The 16,889-nt window shown below is 42.5% G+C and overlaps 1 protein-coding gene across 2 annotated transcripts in view; it reads left to right on the forward strand.

Annotated features, from left to right (window-relative positions):
* The window catches only part of USP34 (ubiquitin specific peptidase 34), a 98,499-nt gene that overhangs the window by 61,529 nt on the left and 20,081 nt on the right, over window positions 1-16,889 (forward strand). For both annotated transcript variants that reach the window (XM_081903570.1, XM_081903571.1), the window contains 16 exons: window positions 2,236-2,399; window positions 3,708-3,773; window positions 6,029-6,175; window positions 6,292-6,348; window positions 6,473-6,550; window positions 8,106-8,200; window positions 8,721-8,893; window positions 10,352-10,505; window positions 10,935-11,013; window positions 11,836-11,889; window positions 11,990-12,085; window positions 14,132-14,196; window positions 14,295-14,370; window positions 14,456-14,503; window positions 15,264-15,329; window positions 16,378-16,458. In XM_081903570.1, coding sequence (XP_081759696.1) covers window positions 2,236-2,399; window positions 3,708-3,773; window positions 6,029-6,175; window positions 6,292-6,348; window positions 6,473-6,550; window positions 8,106-8,200; window positions 8,721-8,893; window positions 10,352-10,505; window positions 10,935-11,013; window positions 11,836-11,889; window positions 11,990-12,085; window positions 14,132-14,196; window positions 14,295-14,370; window positions 14,456-14,503; window positions 15,264-15,329; window positions 16,378-16,458 — 1,499 coding nt within the window. The remainder of the gene's footprint in view (window positions 1-2,235; window positions 2,400-3,707; window positions 3,774-6,028; window positions 6,176-6,291; window positions 6,349-6,472; window positions 6,551-8,105; window positions 8,201-8,720; window positions 8,894-10,351; window positions 10,506-10,934; window positions 11,014-11,835; window positions 11,890-11,989; window positions 12,086-14,131; window positions 14,197-14,294; window positions 14,371-14,455; window positions 14,504-15,263; window positions 15,330-16,377; window positions 16,459-16,889) is intronic.

A 16,889-nucleotide genomic window follows, 5' to 3' on the forward strand; every position in this document is an offset into this window, starting at 1 on the left:
CACCCCTCCTTCCACAAGGTTTATTTAACTTTTAACATTTTAATTGCCCCAAATTGTTCAAACCTACTCAAATAATTCAACATCTCCTCAAACCAATCCTCCTCTTTCTCTCTGACCTTAAACCCTTTCATTCTATGTATCTTCACAGTTAGATATTCTAAAATTATAATATTATTCAGTTTTTTTCCTCCATTGGTTCACCCCCAGCTCTTCTGCATTTTTCCAGTTACTCACTATAACCTGTCTGGCTGCAATTACCCTCAATTTTATCCATTTGCATAGCTCAGTGCTACTCAGGGTACTACTACTACTTTATGTGTCCTGAATTTTCCCAACATTCAGCTTCATCATCATCATCATCATCATTTTTATTTATACCCCGCCCTCCGCGGCCAAAACCGGGCTCAGAGCAGCTAACATCAAATGTGTAACTCATAAACATAAAATCAGACAATCAGTTAAAATACATCCTAAAATCAGAACAGGATCAGAATGAAATCTAATCAGATGGCAACCTGCAGATTAAGGTTGGGGACCTTAAATTCTCACCAGATGCAACTGTTTGTGCTGAACTTATATGGGCCTGTGAGAGAAATTGGCAGGCCACTTTCATGCAAGTTCTTATGAAAGGGGAGGGGGAGTCAGGCTGATCCCCAACCAAACAGCTCCGTCTTGCAGGCCCTGCAGAAATATGTCAAATCCCGCAGGGCCCTGGTCTCTTGTGACAGAGCGTTCCACCAGGCTGGGGCCATGGCCGAAAAGGCCCTGGCTCTAGTCAAGACCAGTCTAATCTCCTTGAGGCTCAAGACCTCCAAAATGTTATTATTTGCGGACCATAAGGTCCTCCGTGGGGCATACCAGGAGAGGCGGTCCCGTAGGTACGAGGGTCCTAGGCCATTCATTGGAGTCCACAGGTGTTGACGAGAGAGCAGGGGAAAATGTGTTTCTATCCACTTCCTCTCTTTTTTTAAAAGAATATTTATTAAAGTTTTCAATAGTAATACAATAAAAAGAAAAAAGAAAAAAATAACAAAAATAAAAATACTTAAAAACACATAAAGTTTCCATTACTTATTTTTCATTAACTTATTTCCCAGACCTCCTCATACCTCCCTTTTTTGTATTACAATTCAAATTGTTAGTTCAGCAAATCCTTATCAATAAATTTTAACCTATTTCTAAACCTTTTTTTTCCATATTCTCTTAAAGCATTACAGCTGGAAACCACTTAATTTCTATCTGACATCATTCTAACATTCATTAATTTTGCAATATTTCTGTAAATAGTCTTTAAATTTCTTCCCATCTTCCTCCGCCGACTCTTCTCCCTGGTCTCGGATTCTGCCAATCATTTCTGCCAATCCCATATAGTCCATCACCTTCATCTGCCATTCTTCCAGAGTGGGTAGATCCTGTGTCTTCTCTATCCACTTCCTCCATGGCATGCGCAATCGTATAACCTTCTGTCTTCCAGACTAAAGTCTCACATACTGCAACCTTTCTTCATAGGGGACTTGCTGCACCCTTTCACCATTTTGCTTGCCCTTTTCTGAGCCTTTTTCAACACTACAGTATCTTTTTCAAGTTGTGGCGGCTAGAACTGTACACAATATTCCACTGATGGGTAGTTGCCAGCGTATAACATTGGGTTCACCCCTCCAGCAAGTTGATCCCTACTGGCTTTTATAGTTGCTTGCACTGAAAGGTTCATATTAGTGTTTCAAAGAAGCAGAGTGCTCATAGTCACTCCACACAAACAGGAGCTGTTTGCTTTTCCTACTTTAAAGAGGGGAGCTGATTCCAGAGGCAGTGCAGAAGTGGTGTATAAGTGTTGAATTTCTGCACAATGCAGAAATGCGTTTCCTTGGGTAGCTTTCAAAATACAGTGGTACCTCGGTTTTTGAACGTAATCTGTTCCAGAAGACTGTTTGACTCCTGAAACGTTTGAAAACCGAAGCAGTTACTTATGGAAAACTCAATACTGAAGTCACATGGCACATTCAACTTCTGAAAAGCGTTCAAAAACTGAAGCAGTTAACTTCTGGGTTTTCAATGTTTGAAAACCGAAACGTTCGACTTTCGAGACGTTTGAAAATCAATGTGCCACTGTATAACTCCAAATATAGTGTGGTTAGGAGAAGAGACAATCAGTGGCCATCCTGACTTGTCACAAATAATCAGGCAGACAATTATTTGAAACCCTGTATTAAGAAATAAAATTGCCATTTCTTCCAGCTTCCCATGCACCTTACAAGTGGGATTATTGGCCACATGATGATGTCAGAGCTGAGTGCAGGTTTGTGGGTCTAACCAACCTTGGAGCAACGTGTTACTTGGCATCAACTATTCAGCAGCTGTATATGATACCGGAAGCCAGGCAAGCCATCTTCACTGCAAAGGTATGACCTTTCTGGTTCAACAGGAAGCAAGTTTTCCATTTTAGATGGGGTGGTGTAGTGATTTGGCAAAGAGTTAATTTAACTACAATGAATAATGGTCTTAAGCAATATTGTTCAGTGGTGAAATATATGCAGAATGTCTTCCCAGTTAAAAGAATCTCGGGTATCAGTGTTAGTGAAGGCTCCTGAGAGCCAGTGTGGTATAATGGTTAAGAGCGGTGGACTTGTAATCTGGGGAACCGGGTTCGCGTCTCCGCTCCTCCACATGCAGCTGCTAGGTGACCTTGGGCTAGTCATACTTCTCTGAAGTCTCTCAGCCTCACTCACCTCACAGAGTGTTTGCTGTGGTGGAGGAAGGGAAAGGAGAATGTTAGCTGCTTTGAGACTCCTTCGGATAGTGATAAAGCAGGATATCAAATCCAAACTCTTCTTCTTCCTGCTTGCCTGAGACCCTGAAGAGCAGCTGCCAATCAGAATAGACTTCAGTGGCATAGATTGGCTCATATGCTCAGTGTAACGTTTATCCCTTTCAAAGTCTACTCATCAGAATCTAGCACTGTAGGGTTGGTGCTGACCTCAGTGTAACCAAGTCAGAGGCCAAAATTGAAGGGGGTGTTTGTTTTCTGAAATTGGTCAACTCAGCGGCGTAGCTAGCCATTCAGGTGCTTGGTGCGGGTGCGTATCCTGCAGCCGGGGCGGGGTCATCCGCCTGTAGGGGCGGGACAAGCCTATCCAATGCTTGAAGTCTCTAGTTGCCTTCCTCTCAGCTGTAGGGCGGCTGAGCGAGAAGCAGTAGGCAGACACAAGTTCCACACTGCCGTTTCAGGCAGCGCGGAACCTGCAGGTGCCTAAGCCACCACATCACTCCTAAAAAGTTTTGTGAGCCCATTTAAAAAACAACACACAACTCATTTGGTTACCCCCCTCAGTGATGACACCCAGGGTAGGCTGCACGCACCCCCACGCACCCTCCTTCCTCCGCCACTGGGTCAACTGCAGAAGGAAAGTGTATTATCTTGTAGAAGAAGATAGAGGGAATTCCCATCAGTATGCATACATTGAGGCAATAAGTCAGTAGATAAACTTCCCCTACCCCCCAGCAAAAAATAAGTAATTCATTTCCTAATTCAGTTTATTTCATAAATTCAACCGAGTAAATGAAGTCTAGCTTTTCCGGAATAGTTTTAATTCAGCTACATTGCGTAATGCTGTAATCCAACTTCAAATTTAAGAAAAGGTTTGTTTTCATAACCTACAAACTTAACAAAATAACATTCCTTTTCCCACTCTTACATCTTTTTTAAAAAGTATTCCGAGGATATGAAGCACAAGACCACCCTCTTAGAACTTCAGAAAATGTTTACACATCTAATGGTAAGTTTGGGAAAGCGCTTATGAAAATAAATGCTTACTTTTGTATTTGATGACCTTAATAGCGGTCTGCTAGTCTATGACTGCCTGCTGCGGTGGTGGAGCATAATAGGTTCTTCTGTTTTAACTTCAGAGACATCCATTATGTTGGTGGCATCCATCTGATTTGCTCAAGGCGAAGACATGTGTCTGAAGTTTTAGTTATTATTTTATTTATTAATTAAATCTGTATACTGCCCTTCATCCAAGGATCACAGGGTTCTTTTTTTAGTCCTCTTCTGGCACTTCCTCCAGTTTCACTCTACCTTCACCCAGACAGAGGCTGTTCTTCTCTTATAGCTCAGGGCTGTGTATGCAGGGCTATATATATTCTTTCCTTAGTACTGCTGTTTCTGCTACCCTTGTGTGTGTCCTGTCCCAGGACAGATGACTACACTGCAGTTGGAGCTTTCTCAAGCACTAGGAGTTTAAATAATGCCTCACTATTTTTTGCAGCCGAAACAGAAAGCTTTATAACACTTTGCCAACAGAGAGTGCGAGCGGGTGTCATGAGTTGGAAAATGCCTCTGAGCAAGCTGGTTTCCCTTCCCTCCTTCTTTATCAACATGTGCTGCCAAAAAAATTAAAATAAAATTACGGAATCCCTTCCTACAAGGATAAATCTAAACGTCCTCACATACATCATTGGAGAGGCTCATCTTGCTCATCTGAATCCTCCACTATTCACTACAAAGGGGGGTAGGCCTCAGTCTTAATGCAAAATCCAAACATCCCACTTTTTCAAAAGAGCACTTTTCTGAGTTTTCTTAGCAAGCATTCTGAGCCGCCTGAAACTTGCCCCATCAGTTCTGACCATCTACAGTGGTACCTCCAGTTACGAACTTAATTCATTCCAGAGGTCCGTTCTTAACCCGAAACATGAAGCGCGCTTTCGCTAATGGGGCCTTCTGCTCACATCCCGGGGCAAACTTCGCAACCAGGAGCATCTACTTCTGGGTTAGCGGAGCTCATTACCTGAAGTGTTTGTAAGGAGGATGGTACGTAACCCAAGGTTCCACTGTATTCCGCCTGCAGACAGGCAAAGTTGAGGACTGGCACACCCTCTCAGGTTCAGAAAGCCCCTATTCAGGAAGCTGCCTCATCTCACACTTTAAGCATGTAAGATTCTGGCTGTGTATTTTATGTTATGGCACAGCCCTAATTTTGTGTTACGTGACACCCTCATGGCAGGCATTTTGTGACTGGTATTCACCGTGCTTTCTCCAAATTCCAAATGTGCCCTTTGCCTCAAAAAGCTTGGCAGCCCCCGGCTTTAGTATATGAAGAAAATATACTAAATCATGACCCAAATTTATGGCAGTTAAGTCACCATAAGTGGTACTGCACTTCTGGAATGTTATGATAATGTCTCTTTAAATATCTGATGTTGGAGTTCCAATCTCATTGCCAGAAAATACCCATGCGTGTGCTTGCCCCTAAACGATGGGATTCATTTTGAGAAGTCAAGATACGGAGAAAATGATGAGTTCTAATTTGACTCAATATGTTGTTGCCTCTCACAATTTATTTATAAGGTGTTTGAGTCTGCCCGGTGTTCTGATCATGGAATTTCAGCTGTTGCAGAAAACATTTCTTAGCTCCCAGAAGAAATGTCCTCCACATGATAGTCTGAAATAATATCAAGACAATATCTTGATATTACAAATACAGCATTGTAAGCCTAATCCCAGCCTCTCCTCTAACACTGGCTACTGGAATGGAAGGTGTTGACTCTTACGAAAGTCTAAGGGGTTTATTTTGGCAAGTTAAAGGGCCGTAGCTCAGTGGCAAAGCATGTGTTTTGCGGGCAGAAGATACCAGATTCAATCCCTAGCATTTCTAGGTAGGCCTGGGAATGTTCCCTATCTGGAACCCTGAAGGGCTGCTTCCAATCAGTATAAACAACACTGGGCTAATGGTTTCACTCTGTATAAGGCAGCTTCTTAGCTTTCAGAAGGTTTGTTTGAGCATGTTCCACGTTTCGGCCCTGTAATAGTTCAATAACCTTCTGTTCAATCTCAGAGCTGCAGAAATCATAATTATTCCTTCACTTCTATTGAAGCTCAGAGCTGCATGTGATTATCTTGAATCCGCTAGCACAGAAGCATCCAAAGATATCTGTATCTGCAATAATTATTGTGTGTGTTCTTACTTTTTAAGATTAAAGATTTATTTGCTTTGTTTGCCTGCTTCTGACTGTCTGTCTGTTTTCAACATAGGAAAGTGAATGCAAAGCATACAATCCAAGGCCGTTCTGCAAAACCTACACCATGGATAAACAGCCACTTAATACCGGTGAACAAAAAGACATGACTGAATTCTTCACAGATCTAATAACAAAAATTGAAGAAATGTCTCCAGAATTGGTAAGCTGTCCGTAATTACTACTATTTTTTAAACCAGGCCTCAGATTTCAATTTATTTTATTGTCTCGACTGAAGTAAATTATTTTTTTGACTGAAATAAATTCATTCATTCACAGAAGAATACGGTGAAAAGCTTGTTTGGAGGTGTTATCACAAACAATGTTGTTTCCTTGGTGAGTGGCTACTTAACTTTGCTTGCCAATTTCCCTCCCCAGTCCTAAGCTGTTGCTTTTCAAGTAGGAATAAATTCACTGATTCCTGTTAATTCCTTTTTTAAAAAAACCCACTGTCCCTTAGGACTGTGAACATGTCAGCCAGACTGCTGAAGAGTTCTACACGGTGAGATGCCAGGTAGCAGACATGAAGAATATTTATGTAAGTGGTACTAAACCTGCAGTGATTGTCGGCCTCTGTTAAGCAAACATATGAAGCAACTGAATGCAGAATCAATGATCTGTCTAGCCCAGTATTGCCTGATTTGACTGTTAGTAACTCAACCACTAAGTAATCTCTCCTCCTTATAGTAATATAATATAATTCAGCATTGCACTAAGTCATTCTGTCAGGGCAAGTTCTCTGGCACCTCGGACAGAACAATCCACTCTCTCCTGTGTGAGAGCCTGCGTGGTGTAGTGGTTAAGAGCGGTGGACTCGTAATCTGGGGAACCGGGTTCGCGTCTCCGCTCCTCCACATGCAGCTGCTGGGTGACCTTGGGCAAGTCACACTTCTCTGAAGTCTCTCAGCCTCACTCACCTCACAGTGTTTGTTGTGGGGGAGGAAGGGAAAGGAGAATGTTAGCCGCTTTGAGACTCCTTTGGGTAGTAATTAAGCGGGATATAAAATCCAGGCTCCTCCTCCTCCTCTTCTTCTCCTCCTCCTCCTCTTGTGTGATGTTGTGGGGGATCTCTACCACCTTGTCCCCTAAGCTGATTTTGGGAAATCACATAGAGGGAGGGTTGCATAAGTGGAAGGACTTCCATTGAGGGGACTCATTTGTTGAATCCTGCGCATAATTTTAACAATTCATGCTGATGAGGACTAGTGGGTGTTCTCCCTTCTGCTGATGCCAATAAAGCAGAAATGAAGCTGTGTGTGGTGATGCCCCACCCTCTGCTGTGGGCTCCCCTCAATTTTCAGAGGCTTGCAGGGGAAGGAGGGACAGCTGAAAATTCCCTCCCTCCACATTCTGATGACAAATGTTGGCCATCAGCAGAGGAAGCACCACTAGATATTACCTAGTGCCATAACTGTTAAAATAGTGTCCAACTGTCTTCAGAAAGGTAATCTGCTTCTAGCTCATGGGTAAGCAAACTAAGGCCCGGGGGCCGCATCCGGCCCAATCGCCTTCTAAATCTGGCCTGCGGCTGGTCCGGGAATCAGCGTGTTTTTACATGAGTAAAATGTGTACTTTTATCTAAAATGTGTCTCTGGGTTATTTGTGGGGTATAGGAATTTGTTCATTTCCCCCCCTTCAAAATATAGTCTGGTCCCCACAAGGTCTGAGGGACAGTGGACCAGCCCCTTCTGAAAAAGTTTGCTGACCCCTGATCTAGCTGCTGTAGGTTTTGCAGTTGGTGGTGATGTGAGAAAGAATAATATATTATTATCCTTCCTATACCAGCACCTTTGCTGACAGCTTGAATGTGGACTTGTTGGGGGTTTTTGGGTGTGTTTGTGTTTTTTTTACGATGCCTTACATGAGATACAAGCCCAATCTTAGATTGGGGGACACAGTTGCATGTATTAAAAACAAGTATTTTTGTTAGGGCAGGAATTCACAATCCTGACTCTACATTGTGCTCTCTTCTGAAGATAACAGTACATCATTTATCATGCTCAATACTTTTTCATTTCTTAGTTTCATTTCTTTAGTTTGCACAAATGAATACATAAATAAATAAAGCTTTTCCCTTCCTGTTTTACGTACAGGAATCCCTTGATGAAGTTACCATTAAAGATACCCTGGAAGGGGACAACATGTATACATGCTCTCACTGCGGAAAGAAAGTACGGGCTGAAAAAAGGTATCGTTCAGGGAAAACACTTGGGAATATATATATTTTTATCTTGTTTATGTTTAATTTTGGTAGAAGTTACCAGTCTAAACAGACATAAACCCAGTTCACTCACAACACTAAGCCAATCCATGGCTTAGTGCAAATGTGTGGATTCCTGGAGCAAATATTACAGCTGCTACACTCCTCCCCTGGTTCAGCTGCTGTTGCACAACCCAGGGCTGAGCCATGGTTTGCCTTATTCCCTCCAAACCAAGGCTCTTCTCCCCTAGACAAATTGGGAACAAATCTCAATTTCAGCTCATGGTTTGTCTGGAACGAGGCAACTGCGAGCCATGATCTTTATTCTGGGACCTTGCATGCTCATCCTAAGCCACAGTTTTGCTTAGGGTTCCATGCCAGTTGGGTCATGCATACCAGGAACAGATCTGCTTGTGCTATACATGAGCAATACTTTCTTTCAAAAATAACAGTGGTCCTCGAAGGAAGGCGCACGCCGCAAGGAATTATTTGCTTGTTTTGTCTTTAGGGCTTGTTTTAAGAAATTGCCTCGCATTTTAAGCTTCAATACAATGAGATACACTTTTAACATGGTCACTATGATGAAGGAGAAAGTCAACACACACTTCTCATTCCCCCTGCGTCTGGACATGACACCTTACACTGAAGATTTTCTCATGGGGAAAAATGACAGGAAAGAAGGTATTTGAATTTAATTCACCTCTGCAGTTTTGCGCCTGGCAAGCTGTTTCAGTTTTGATAACTCCTCTTCATCTATTTGGATATGTCTGGCAACATGGTTTCCACTAGAGTTGGGCAGACACTGTGGTACTGTGGCCCTTCAAGTGATGAGCATTCAGAAAACTTTGTGGGGCCTTTTGAACATTTTGACATGACTGGTTAATGGTGCAGTTGATTGCCTGCCCCTCCGCCTTCCCCAAGGAAGAATATTTGCTTTTAATTACTTTTCTTGCTGGAGCAACTATGAACCAGAGTGGGAAGGTTAACCACTAAGCCTTTCATGCGTTCATTAAAGGCCTTTCCATCAGCTGTCCCCTTTTCCTTTGTGGAAGAGGAGGGGCTTAAACGGGAGGTTAGGAATGAGACCCAGTTTAAGGGGTGCTGTGCCCACCTTGATTTGGGGTCATTGTAATTAATTAAGCAAGGGATGCGGGTGGTGCTGTGGGTTATACCACAGAGCCTAGGACTTGCCGATCAGGTGGTCAGCTGCTTGAATCCCTGCGACGGGGTGAGCTCCCATTGCTCGGTCCCAGCTCCTACCAACCTAGCAGTTCGAAAGCATGTCAAAGTGCAAGTAGATAAATAGGTACTGCTCTGGTGGGAAGGTAAACGGTGTTTCCGTGTGCTGCTCTGATTTGCCAGAAGCATTTTAGTCATGCTGGCCACATGCCCTGGAAGTTATACGTTGGTTCCCTCTGCCAATAAAGCGAGATGAGCGCCGCAACCCCAGAGTCGGTCACGACTGGACCTAATGGTCAGGGGTCCCTTTACCTTTTAATTCATTAAGCAGGAATGCCCATTTATTGGTGCATGTACACACGCATTGGGTTGATGTCTTTTTGCAGGGCTGCCAAATATATTGTAGCTTGTTTGTAGTAGTAGTAGTAGTAGTAGTAATAATAATAATAATTTTTATTTATACCCCGCCCTCCCCAGCCAAGACCGGGCTCAGGGCGCCTAACAACCAATTATAAAAACAAGTTGATTAAAATACAACTTAAAAAACAAGATTAAAATACAACTTTAAAACATTAAGATGCAGCCTCTTCACAGGAGGAGAAAGGAAAAAAGAAAGAGGGGGAGGGAATCAAATTGATTCTAAGCCAAAGGCCAGGCGGAACAACTCTGTCTTACAGGCTCTGCGGAAGGAAATCAGATCCTGAAGGGCCCTGGTCTCATGAGACAGAGCGTTCCACCAGGCCAGAGCCAGTGTTGAAAAGGCCCTGGCTCTGGTTGAGGCTAATCTGACTTCCTTAGGGCCCGGGACCTCTAGGGTGTTGCTATTTATGGGCCTTAAGGTCCTCCGTGGGGCATACCAGGAGAGGCTGTCCCGTAGGTACAAGGGTCCTAGGCTTCTACGTGGTCTCTTCCAGTAATTAAAAAGAATGAGATTCTAAAAGTTGTTATTCATTCTTTAAGGTTTCAAGGATGACAGCAACAGTTCCAAAGAGACCAAGAGCTTTGAGTACGATTTAATAGGTGTAACTGTCCATACTGGAACAGCAGATGGGGGACACTACTACAGCTTTATCCGGGATATTGTTAATCCTCATGCATACAAAAACAACAAGTGGTGAGTCATAAATGTTCAGTCTTCAACTTGTGTCGCAGTAGATGATTTGTTAGCAAAAAAAAAACTCAGGGAGTGCGGGAGGAAAGCTCTATTTAAAAGGGGAAGAGGGAGCATTCTTGGTCATCAAATGATGGGTTTATTAGTATGTTTAACTGAGCAGTAGTCTTTTTTCAATAGTTTTTAAATACATATTTTCAACCTTACATGTTTTCAGATTTAGTTCTTTTCATTCTCTCTTGGCTTTTGTAGCTTTTAGCTAAAATGTGTCATCTAACTCAGTAGACGAGTATGCTCACATTGTATTTATTTCTTGTAATTTCACATCAAGGGACTCTGCAGAATTACAGCCATATTCCAGCCAGCAGAGTAAAATGTTTGGTTTTATATAAATCGGCTTGATACATGAGTGTAACGTGTTGTGTTTTCTAGGTATCTTTTCAATGATGCTGAAGTAAAGCCATTTGATTCTGCTCAGCTGGCTTCTGAATGTTTCGGCGGAGAAATGACAGTGAGTTGTAATCTCTCTCTTTTACAAGGTCAGAAAGGCACCCACATAGTTGCAATCCCTATTGGCACTTTTTAAGCAGAAAGTAGAAACAGCAGAAAACTGGTACTGTGCCACCCTTCAAATACATTGTGAACTTCTGTAGAGCCTATAATCACTCTATGAAATACATGAACTAGGTTAGATTGTTGCAGTAATCTAACCTAGAGGTTACCAGAGCGTAGATGACAGATGTTAGGCTATCCTTGTCTAGATAGGGGCCCAGATGAGCCACCAGCTAAAGCTGATGGAAGGCCACCTGAGCCTCAATGATCAAAGGATACAGAAGTAGCCTCAAGTATTTGAATAAAGAAATCTTCCTTACTTTCAAGTCAGAGTCACTTTTGTTGTGCTTTGGGATGGGAGTGATTGCCTTAGGAAATGCAGAGGGGCTAAACATATTTGGAGATACCAGTTCACAACTGTAAGATCCTCACATTGCCATGACTTTTGAGTAGGTGCAGTTATGCCAGTCACACCAGATATGTTGTGTATTTTAATTACAATGTAGGTGCTAGCTTATTTCCACACTTCACTGTTGCACCAGCTCATAACAAAATCGAACGTGGAAAGTTAGAGCCCTTTTTTTGTTCTTAAGGACTTACAGTAGTGATCAAAGGTGCTGTAGTTGGAAAATCAATCATGAAGCTTTGAAGAGAATTACTGTAAATTCTGTGCCAATAAATGGGTGTAAAATTGGGGTTAGCCTTGCATGTTGTGCATGCAAAACAGCCATGGCAGAAAGGATGGATTTTTTAAAAAAATAAACCCTTTTCCTTCTTTCAGACAAAGACGTATGATTCTGTTACTGATAAATTTATGGATTTCTCCTTTGAAAAGGTACTTTGCTTTATCCTTCGGTTTTGAAAAGAAACTCAATATAATCTTTCTCCCTCTTTCTGTTTTGAATTAATGCTATTGGGTTTTTTGCTTCCCCCAGACCCATAGTGCATACATGCTCTTTTATAAACGGATGGAGCCAGAAGAAGAGAACGGCAAAGACTACAAATTTGATGTTTCGTCCGAGTTGCTAGAGGTATCTTTGGCTACACTTAAAATGACAATGCAAACTTTTACCGATTCTTTTTCTGACTACCTTGATTAGCAGAAGTAAATTTTATCTTGCCACTTTCAGCCAGCCATTTGCTTTAAGCTCACCAAGTGACTGATAGACTGATCTTCTTCCCTTGATGGAGCTGCAAAATGGGATGTAATCAAATTAGTGGCTACAAATACTTTGCTGGCTTATATGCTGTAATACAGGGACGCGGGTGGCGCTGTGGGTAAAACCTCAGTGCCTAGGACTTGCCGATCGTATGGTTGGTGGCTCGAATCCCCGTGGCGGGGTGAGCTCCCGTCTTTCGGTCCCAGCTCCTGCCCACCTAGCAGTTCGAAAGCACCCCTCAGTGCAAGTAGATAAATAGGTACCGCTTTATAGCGGAAAGGTAAACGGCGTTTCCGTGTGCTGCGCTGGTGCTGGCTCGCCAGAGCAGCTTTGTCACGCCGGGCAAGTGACCCGGAAGTGTCTCCGGACAGCGCTGGCCCCTGGCCTCTTAAGTGAGATGGGTGCACAACCCTAGAGTCTGACACGACTGGCCCGTACGGGCAGGGGTACCTTTACCTTTATGCAGTAATACGACTCAAGGACCATGAGTTTGTGCCTGTGTCTGTGAGTTCTCACTGCACTGTGGATACCAGGGTGTCGAAATACAGTCAAACCTTGGTTCCCAAATGCCTCCGATACTGTACGTTTTGGCTCCTGAACACCGGAAACCTGGAAGTAGGTGCTCTGGTTTTCGAATGTTTTTTGGAAGCCAAACATCCAACACAGCTTCCACTTGTTGAACATTTCGGAAGCCGACCGGGCTTCCGGAACGCATTAACTTCGACAACCGAGGTTTGACTGTATCCAAAAAGTTAGAAAGGATGTTTAGTATTATGATTGCTAGGTTAGTTGAGTACTTTGATTTAGATAAAGCATTGTGAAGAGCATGCAGCTCTGCAGAGGGGAAATGCATTCTTTTGTATGCAGGCGGTTCAGTTTTCAGTCTGTGGCATCTCCAGTAAAGAGCCCTAGGGACAAGACTGGGAGAAACCTCTGCCTAAAACATAGGGAAGCTGCTGCCAGAATGCTGAGCCTGACTCTGTATATGGCACTTTCATATATTTTTAAAAATGTGGCTTCGATCCTAAGATAAATTTGCTTAAGATAATTTTTCATGGAAGCTAAAAAGTTTTTCATCCCCTATCCCCACCCCCCACAAAAAACAGAGTTTGGCCCTCTTGAACAATATGAGATTGGGGGTGTCTGTGGAGGAGGGACAGTCTTGGGATCCAAGCCTGTGAGTGGAACCCAACTGCACCGTTCCATTTGTGCAAACAGGATTTCCCCCTCCACTCCTCTCAACTGCCGCCCCGCCCCCTGCGCACCACCCAAAATCTGCTTTTGAGGGTTGGGGCGCCCTCTAGAGCAGATTAAGGAGGTGCTGCAGGACAGAGGAGTGGAACGTGCAACTCCGTTGCATCCGCTGGAGCAACACTGGATCCCATCCTACGAGTTTGGCATTGTTTCTTTAAGAGAAGACACCATGGCCTGGTAGGTTAGTAGCAAGTTGCATGGAAGAAAATGAGTAGACCAGGCATAGGCAAACTCGGCCCTCCAGATGTTTTGAGACTACAATTCCCATCATCCCTGACCACTGGTTCTGTTAGCTAGGGATGATAGGAGTTGTACTCCCAAAACATCTGGAGGACTGAGTTTGCCTATACCTGGAGTAGACCATAGCCCGGGGCGGGGGGGGGGGATTTTCAACATGTATTCATTCTTTTTTCTTACCTTGCCTGCTCCAAATACTCCCAGGACAGGGTAGATAGTTGGTTTCTCTCTCTTTCTCCCTGTCTGTCTTTCCCTATCGCTCATCTCACACCTGCTTTACATATCAGGTAACTTTGAACTATTGTGTTAAGTTTAAATTGCTGTGTGAGAGAAAAGAAGGTTCCTTACTGAAGGCTTTGGCTCTTGCTTTCTGAATTGTATGGCTCTGAAGGAGTAAACAGCTTTACACTTGCTTTTTCTCTTCAGTGGATATGGCACGATAACATGCAGTTTCTTCAAGACAAGAATATTTTTGAGCATACATATTTTGGGTAAGCTATGCCTAACTTGAGAACATTAAAAAAAAAAAACTCTTATCCAGATTTGAAAATTCAATTTAAGTAACTGATAACATATTTATCTGGCCTAGGTTCATGTGGCAATTGTGCAGTAGCATCCCCAGCACTTTACCAGATCCAAAAGCTGTTTCTCTGATGACAGCCAAGGTATGATTCCTTATCACCTTTTTAAAGCCCATCTTTTACTGTTGGTTCTGTGCACTCTGTGTGACTGTCAATTATTGTCTTACAGTTAAGCACCTCTTTTGTCCTCGAAACATTTATCCATTCAAAAGAAAAGGTACGTTGCTAAATATAACACAGGCATAAAATTGCTTAAGAAAAATTGCTGCCCTTCAGTTTGTGGAAATAAAAACAAAGCAGAATTTGTAATAAAAATTGATTTTGCCTCAAATGATACATTGATTCAGGCTCCAAATGTATGGCTTTTTGTAAAAACCCTTTGAAGCAGTGTAGACCAATTTGTTATATATGTATTTTTCCTTCCCCAAGATTTGGTCATCTTTACTGCAGACTTCATACAAGATTAATCCATATACACAGACTATCTTGTTTCATAAGCAAATTAAATGTGTTTTTAATGCACAAGACATGCAAATGAATGTATACAGACGTACCTTGGAAGTCGAATGGAATCCATTCCAGAAGTCTGTTCGACTTCCAAAGCGTTCAGCAACCAAGGTGTGGCTTCTGATTAGATGCAAGAAGCTCCTGCAGGAAGCCATGGAAGTCACTTTGGACACTCGGGTTCAAAAACTGGAACAATCACTTCCAGTTTTCGATTGGGAGACAAAATGTTCGGCAACTAAGCCGTTCGAATTCCAAGGTATGACTGTATTTTAGACTATATAGCCCAAGATGACTCTAGCATGTGACACAAACCACTTTATTAAAGGAAACACTTTCAGTAAGGAAGTTGTAGAAGGGTGCCAACCATTCCGTGTGAGATACCTGTTTCTTTTAACTTAGAGGCTACATTTATTTTTATGTAGCCACACAATACCAATTTTAGGCTTCATTTAGTGTTCTTCCCTCTTTAGCCTACAATGCTTCAGTGGATCGAACTGTTAACCAAACAATTTAACAACAGCCAAGCTGCTTGTGAGGTAAGATTGAAATGAACATTTTTTTATTGTGCTGTAAGAGATGAATATGATAGATTCTCCCCAAATATATTTATTTAGAGGAGACCTAAAACAATAGGCATTTACTAATATTTTTTGAAGGATTCCCCCCCCCCCCCACCATTTTATGATGTAGGGTAAAAGGAAGGGTAAACATTTTGGATCAGGCAAAACATTGTAAGAAGGGAATGTCAATATTCTGAACAGCCTTTGGTGAGACACCAATGTATGAGAAGGGCATAAAAAGTTGCAGATATGTTGGTGTGGTACAACGCAGCCTTTGAGTGGTGCTGATGGAGATTGTGGTCCAAAGTACATTATATCCAGGCTGCTCAGTCTGGTCTGCATATCACAAACCAGAGTGCTTCATAAGTAGAGAGCAACAAGAGAGAGAGTTTGTCGCATAGTAACGCCTGCAGAACTTCTCCAGTGTTCCGACTTTGCATCTAGCTCATCGCTGTAGATCACATTCTGCTAGAAGGCAGGGAAGGCTAAGTTCTTTATGTAAAGAAAACTCTGTAACTTAATCCGTTCAAATTACAGTAGTACTTCAGATTAAGTACTTAATTTGTTCTGGAGGTCCGTTCTTAACCTGAAACTGTTCTTAACCTGAAGCACCACTTTAGCTAATGGGGCCTCCTACTGCTGCCATGCCGCTGGAGCACGATTTTTGTTCTCATCCTGAAGCAAAGTTCTTAACCTGAAACACTATTTCTGGGTTAGTGGAGTCTGTAACCTGAACCGTATGTAACCTGAGGTACCACTGTAAAAAGGAACCTGTAAGTTCTGGCCATGGGGTGATACTCCCCTGCCCCCCAATAAAACTCCGTGATTGTTATGTTTCCCCCACTTCTTCCCTGGGTAGTAAATAATTGCTAGGTCACTTTGGGGCCTTTTACACAAATTCTTCTTTAGTTAATTATAATAACATACCATACAGCTTTATTAAGGTATAACACATTAGAAAAGACTGTTTCACTTAAAATAGAGTGTGAGCTGAATTGTGAACAATATGTTTTTTTCTTCCCAGTGGTTTCTGGATCGTATGGCTGATGATGACTGGTGGCCCATGCAGATTCTAATAAAATGTCCCAATCAGATTGTGAGACAGGTGAGCAAAATGGACCGTGCAATCTGCCATGTAAAATAGTTGTTGCTGTTTGAGATTAAGCTGTCTCTTGTGTGTAGCCATTTTGTTCTTTTCCCTTTTCTTGTTACGCCCACAAAATCCTGGGCTGCTGTGTTCTCTGTCCACTAGTAGGCTATAATTAATTTTAGCCATTTAAGCCCTCAAAATGTTTAATGCCTCCAATCTGCCTGCACAATTAATCCTTCTATACAGTTGAAGTGTTCTTCATAGTTTTCCAAGACATTAGCTCTGAAGCGGTTTGGCAGCTTTGGGCATGCTTCTATACCGAGGAAGACCTGGGTGCACATGTTCACCTGAGAATTGAAATCCATGTACAAAATGGATTGCAGAAGAGTTACTTTTAGGTGTGCCATTTTGCAACAAGTGGAAGCCTGCTCACACAGACAGCATTG

Source organism: Podarcis melisellensis (genome assembly GCF_964234715.1).
Source record: "Podarcis melisellensis genome assembly, chromosome: 3".
Lineage (NCBI taxonomy): Eukaryota > Metazoa > Chordata > Lepidosauria > Squamata > Lacertidae > Podarcis > Podarcis melisellensis.